The 6,884-nt window shown below is 45.5% G+C and overlaps 1 protein-coding gene across 1 annotated transcript; it reads left to right on the plus strand.

Annotated features, from left to right (window-relative positions):
- Positions 1–1,871: 1,871 nt before the first annotated feature.
- Positions 1,872–4,981, plus strand: ETFBKMT (electron transfer flavoprotein subunit beta lysine methyltransferase; the record flags this gene model as incomplete). The annotated part of the gene is made up of 3 exons (XM_079543228.1): positions 1,872–2,167; positions 3,170–3,300; positions 4,617–4,981. 3 exons carry the CDS (start codon positions 1,872–1,874, stop codon positions 4,979–4,981), a joined length of 792 nt encoding a protein of 263 aa, XP_079399354.1.
- Positions 4,982–6,884: the final 1,903 nt, after the last annotated feature.

Genomic DNA, 6,884 nt, shown 5'->3' on the forward strand with positions numbered 1-6,884 from the left:
CTGAGTGCCTCCAGCGATGGGGCACCACAGCTTCCCTGGGCAGCCCGTGCCAGACGTGACAGAATTCAGCTCTCCAGGAGGCGCGCGGCTGAGCTGCCGCTTTAAGGGGGCGGGGTGGGGGCGGGCGCGGCGTGGCGCAGCGCGGCGGGCGGAGCGGAGCGGCGCCGGCGGCAGCAGGTAGGTGCGGGCCCGGCGCTGCCTGGCCCTGAGGCGCGGCGCGGCGCGGCGAGGCCGGGCCCGGGAGAGCGGCCCGCGGGGTGCGCTGCCCGGTGCTGGTAACTGCTGGAAATGAATGCGGCGCCGCTCAGCGTCGTGACGGGCGGTGCGAAATTTAAGCTGCCTCATCAGCCCTGCCGATTTGCAGCAATTCATGGGGAAAGCCAGCGCGCAGCGTTGTCTGGCCAGATTTATGCGTGTCATTGATTCTGGTTAATCTGGTGCTTCCCTCAGGCAGATGGGGCCTGGGTAGCTGTGCCTTCCAGAAGGAAGGCGTTCATTGATTACATTCGTTAATTACGTGGGCTCTGCTGAATAGCATTCTGAAGCGTGGAGCAATGAGAAATATTGTGACGGGTGCTTATTAGCAATAAAAATACAAAGCCTTCAGCCAATGATTTAAAGATTTAACTAAATCGACCTAAACAGCGAGCACTATGGGAGTTCAGTTCTTAATTGCTTTAGGAAGCCATCAAGCAATAATTAGACTGCCCAGAGAAGCTGTGGTTCTCCATCCCTGGAGGCACTCAGAGCCAGGCTGGATGGGGCCCCGGGCAGCCGAACTGCTGGGTGGCAGCCCTGCACACGGCACAGGGTTGGGGCTGGGTGAACTTTAAGATCCTTTCCAACCCAACCCATTCTATGATTCTGTGAACTAAAGCATAGGCCAACACATGCACAGAATGCCACATGAAGCACACTGACATACCATGCTCCCACTCTCCTTGCCTTCACTGCCTGTGACATAGAAACCAGCCCTGAGTGGTGTCAGCAGGTCCCTGAGGGCCGCTGTGCCCAGTCTGGATATCTTGGTTTCCAAAGGCAGCTTGGAATGCACTCAGTTTGCTTTCCCTTGTGTTAGCTTGGAGTGTGTCACTGTGGTTTCTCACAGGAAATGGGCTACCACAGTGGAGGTTTGCTTTCTTCTGCACCTGAGAGCATCCACGTGAGACTTCTGCACTGTAAGACCATCTTTAAAATACAGCCTGAGGTGCAAAAAATCAATTACGGTTGGTTCTTGAGCTGGTTTTAGATTTTGAAGCTGGAAGCCTGACTATTCTGAGGGAGAAAGAGGAAAGTCCACTGAGGAGATCCTTGCCTTTGATGTAAAAACGTAATTTTCGTATAAGATCATCTCTGTGAGAAAGCTAAAAATTAGTGGCATCTCCCAGAACCCATACTGATAATCTTTGCTGTGTCCATAGGTCTGTAATTCCAGAGCCCTGCTACCAAAAGTAATGATGCTGTGGTAGAACCTTAAATGGGAGCAGCTTTCTCTGCCTGTGCCCTCAAGACAGACGAAGATGTTATAAGGCCACATTATCTAGCTTTTAGCTTTGTCACTGACTGTTTCTCTCTGGGTATATTTGTAGCACTGTCCCGGATGGATAGCTTCTCTGTTACCATGTTTCCTGCTGGCCTTGCAGGCTCCCCAGGGCAAAACGCCAGTTCTTGATGGCACAGCAGCAGCTGTACCTCCCCAAAGCCTTACCAGTACATGGTTCTGAAGCCACAGAAACATCATTTATGTCACGTTTTCCTTTCAGGAATCGTCATCCATCACTATGAAAAACAGCATGCTGTGAACTTGCTTCAAGCCTTCTGCCTCATCAGCTGTCCCTGACCAGCTGTGCTCTGAGCTTGCCTTTGGGGACATGGCCTTCAGCAGCTGGAAGCGGCTGCTGCTGTTGGGCAAGGCCTGCAGGAGGGGAGGCCCTGCTCTGCGCTGGAAGCGCTGCTGCCACTGGAGTGCTGGCAAGTCGCTGGACCCTGAGGTGAGAGCATTTTTGGAAGAGAACACGGAGGTGACCAGCAGTGGGCACCTGACACCAGAGATCCGGCTGCGCCTCCTCACCCCTCGCTGCAGGTTCTGGAGGGAAAAGCCTGACCTGTGGCCATATGGGGACCCGTTCTGGGCAATTTACTGGCCAGGAGGCCAAGCCCTGTCCAGGTACGCATCACTGAAGCCAGTAAGTTCAGTCCACTAACTAGCATCTCACCACTTGATTGTCCTATTATCTATGCACTCGTTTAGAGGCATTGGAAGTGTCAGAAATTAGCTGCACAATCTGAAAAAGGAACACGGGAACATGAGAACACACTGCTTCTGTAACCATCCTTGTTTCACAGCTGGCATTTCCACCATTCCAGATTTCATGCAACTTGCAATGTAAGACAGCTTGTTAACCCAGCATGGCAGACAGCAGGCTCCAACACCAGCACAGTGTCTGTGCCAGAGGATACATTGGTTCGACTGTCCTAAATGAGCACAGTCATGAGGGGTAACTTGAGAAGCATTCTGCTGGAAACACAGCACTTGGGCCAGGCTGTGCTCTACTTGTTACTGCAGGAGCATCACTGCAAGTGCAAGCACAGCCGCAGAAGGAGGAAGCGGAGTGCTTTCTCTGGTGGTCCCACCCATCCTTTGCCCTGGTAGTAAATTGGCTCTCCTGGGGGAGTGAAGGCTGCAGAGGGGGGACAAAGCTGGATTTCAGACCTCGCAGGAGAAGGTTATTTTCATTAAAACTAAGCCAGTTTCACTCACTGGTCTTGTATCTGCATAATCGAGCACCAAGCTGTGGGTGTCAAAGCTGTCTGGTAGAACTCCTTGTGATGAAGTGCAGGACGAGGGGCAAGGGATGTCAGTTCCTCTATGTGTCCCAAGGTCCTCATCAGGATATTCTGTGTCTTCACTCCTGGTCCCGGCCTCCTTGCTGCCATCTCACACTATCTGCAACTGTTTTAGATGTGTTGGGATCCAAGTTCTTGATCTTTTTCTATCAGCGGAAACAAATAAGGATCTATACAGAAGCTGCATATTTGGAATAAGTGTCCTTTAAGACACCATGTTTTGCTACGTGTATGATGAGAACTTTTTCTGCAGCACAACATATAAGCAAGAAACTTGCATATCTGGTTTATTGCTCTGACAGTTTTTTTCTTTTAAACGCAGGTACATTCTGGATAATCCATGTGTTGTCAAAGGGCGATCTGTTCTGGATCTTGGAAGTGGATGCGGAGCAACAGCAATAGCTGCTGTGATGAGTGGTGCATCTCAAGTCCTTGCTAATGACATTGACCCCAGTAAGCCCTTCTTTTCCTAGCTCTGTGCAAAGATCTTTATTATTTTTACAGTATATTTAAAACTTTTCCCTCATTCACTTGGCAGAATCTGTTTCCAGACAGAGTTTTAAGAATGCTAAAAAGAACGCTAAAAAGGCTTTTGACAGTACTAGAAGCTGGGTTGTACCACCCTTTCTTGCACCAAATGCATCTCCATAACTCCTTAGAATGAATGCAGAACTAAGTTTCTATCAAATGTTTCTTATGCATCTGCTTTGGAAGAGAATTACAAGTGAAGCTGTTGTCTTTTAACTGTATTTTGGGAGATTTTAAAATCAAGTGTTTAGAGAGGAGACATCGCTTCATTTCTGTGCAGGGCATAAGGTGAGTAATCTCCACAAAATTAAGACACTGAGTCTTCACATCTTCTTCCACTTATATTCAATTATTTTTAATATATGCCTATCTAGTACGTAAGTCACACATACCTACTACATATTCATAGGATTATACCAGTACAAGGTCACACAAACATAACTGAGGCCTCTGTGTCTGTGTGGGGGTCTTTGGTGGTCATTTGGGGAGGTGTCCCCCTACTCACTGCATCCATGTTTGGGCACAGGCTTTCCCAGCACACCTGGTCTCTAATGATTGGTCTCTGAACTACGGCCACAAGTCCAAAACAAGGATGTTGCTCTTTTTATAGAAGTCTTGTGAGCAGGAAGGATGTTTATCATAGATAAGCAGTACATCTGGAAGTTATAAGCAGAACTAGAACTTAATTAGGCAAAAATGGCAAATAATTAGTTCTGAGACATCACAGCTGGCAAGTTGGTTTCTGTAACCCAAAGAATGTTCCTGCAGTTTCATATGATAGGGCCTAGATTTTACCCTTCTTTTTTTCCCCAGGATTTGTTCTGCAACAGGTTGCCCAGAGAAGCTGTGGGTGTTCCATCTCTGGGGCACTCAGGACCAGCTTGGATGGGATCCTCAGGAGCCTGGTCTGCTGGGTGGCAGCGCTGCCCATGGCAGGGAAGTTGGAACCAGAAGATCCTGTCCAACCTAAGCCATTCCATGATTCTATTTGATTCTGGGATTTTTTCCCTTATATGACTTGTGAAAGTAGTTTATTCATAATTTGATTATTCAGTGATTAAAGAGGAAGTATAACGATAGATTGAGATGTGAGGTTTAATACATAATGAAAGTTGTGGGAGTCTCTACATTAGATAAGCAAAAATACTTGTGATGAAAGATGGAACTTTTGTCAAATTTGCAGGGGGCTGTACAGTAGAATCCTAAAACAGCTTCAATTTTACTTTGTGACTGTTTTTCAGTTGCAGGAATGGCAATGAGTTTGAACTGTGAACTGAACCACGTTACTCCCTTTCCCATCACCATTAAGAACATCATTAACTCAGAAGCTGGCAAGTGGGACCTCATTGTTCTAGGAGATATGTTTTATGATGAACAACTTGCTGATGATCTTCATCACTGGCTGAGGAAATGCATCAGGATACATGAAACTGAAGTGCTGATCGGTGACCCTGGCAGGCATCAGTTTTTAAGCCACAGCATTCACAATCAGTTGCGTAAAGTTATAGAGTATTCCCTTCCCGAGTATACTAGACAAGAAAACAATGGATTAACATCAAGTATTGTCTGGAGTTATCAGCCCTCAAATAGCCTAGAAAGCTGTTAAAAGTGGCTCTCTAATGAACTTTGTCTCACGTGGCTGTTTCCTGAGTATATAAAATGGGAATTGAACGTGGAACACGTCTGTTGACACAAAGCAGGATGTTCCTTCCCCGTGCTTATTTCAGCCATGTTCATTGAGGCTTTGGCTCTGTTTGAGGTAAAACTACACGCAAACTTTATTCAGCAAGGCGTGCTGAAGTGCAAATCCAAAGATAATTACACTTTGGAGTTTGCTTGCTTGATGTTTTAATCTGTGTTAATCTCACTCTTTGACACCATTGTGGAACATTTTAGATATCCAGTATGCCCCGTGAAGAGACAGGAGGGTTGTTGAGAGATTACTGTGCTGCTTTCACACAATTCCGCAGCTTATTTACAGAAAGGTGTGAAAATGGAAAATGTAAAGATGTAGGTTATTGTGTTATATATTTAATTCCAAGTGCCTTACTTTTTTTTTTTTTTTTTTTTTTTTTTTTTTTGTTAATCTCTTCTGAATGTCCAAGTAGCTAATTTGAGGCTCCCCTTCCCTCTAAAATAATAAAAAAAATAAATGCTGCTCTACCTTGAAGCTGTCAAGAATGATTATTTAGGAAGTTGCAACTGAATCTAAAACATGCTGCTTGTGCTGTAGCCAAAGTGTTTAATGACTAGACAACCATAGACTAACAATCCTTCAAAGAGAACATTTAAGCACATCTATGTTCTCCAACACTGCAAGCATAAAAAAAAGATAGTTGATTTGTGATGGAACACAGACAGGCTGAGGCTGGAAGGGACCTCTGGAGGTCATCAGGTCAAACCTCCTGCTCAATAGGGACACCCAAAGCATTATGCTCAGAGGACTCTCCACGCAGCTTCTAGAGATCTCCAGGCAGGAGATTCCACAACCTCTCTGGCAACCTTGCGTCAGCTCTCTGTTACCTGTACAGTAAAGAAGTGTGTCCTGATGTTCAGATGAAACTTCAAAGCAAACAATGAAGACGTTTTGCAGTTAGCTACAAAATAAGCAGCGGTAGGGAACTAAACACCAAAGAAGGGAACACGATGCGCCCACAACTATCCAAACCCCACATGATGATGTGGTAGAAGCTTGTAACTATGAAAAAGTGGGTGGCACTCAGAAAGAGAGACTGCTTACAAAATAGGAAGTGAACACTCACACAAATATGACATTCAGACATCGCAAAATGTAGCTTAACACGTTTTCAGAAATATCCAAACAGAAGACTTACTGGCTTTAATATTCAAAGCAATATACAAATATTTGGCAGTGCTCACTCAAGAATCTACAACAGTAACACACAAGCACAATATCAAATATGAACTGGTAAGCACATACACGATGTTCATCTTCAGCTTCACTCCTGCACTCTTAAACAACTATTAAAAATGACTGTGACTCAACCTGAATCAAAAATGATTCCAGTAGAAGGATGCTAGTAACAAACCTCTCAAAGAGCAGTCTTGAGCTCTGGAAGTGAAGGATTGACTGAGACTCAAAATTTGAAGCCTAAGAATGCAGTATTACTCATCACACTGATGTACTGTTTTTTTTTTTTAAAGCACAAAGCGAGGTACAGCACTAAGTTCCACATTTAGAAGAGACTGCAGAAGAACATTGAATCTGCATGCACATTTAAGGACAGTGTAAGCTGCATTTGCCTTTAATGTGACAAATCCAGAGTTACATTAGCAAAGGGCTAGCACTGTAAGTGTCTTTTGCTGTTACAGACCTCAGTGGTCTTCCACCTTAAGCTGCTTTATATATTTCCATTTATAATTTTCTTTTTGACTGTAGCACTTGAGAGATTTAGTCAGAGAAAGCCCCGAGTTAACTGGCTGAGCTCAGAGCTGGCCTTGATTTGGGCAGGAGGCTCCTGGAGCCTCTTCTCACTTCTGGTAGCTAA

The sequence above is a fragment of the Tetrao urogallus genome (assembly GCF_951394365.1).
Source record: "Tetrao urogallus genome assembly, chromosome: 1".
In the NCBI taxonomy this organism is placed as follows: domain Eukaryota; kingdom Metazoa; phylum Chordata; class Aves; order Galliformes; family Phasianidae; genus Tetrao; species Tetrao urogallus.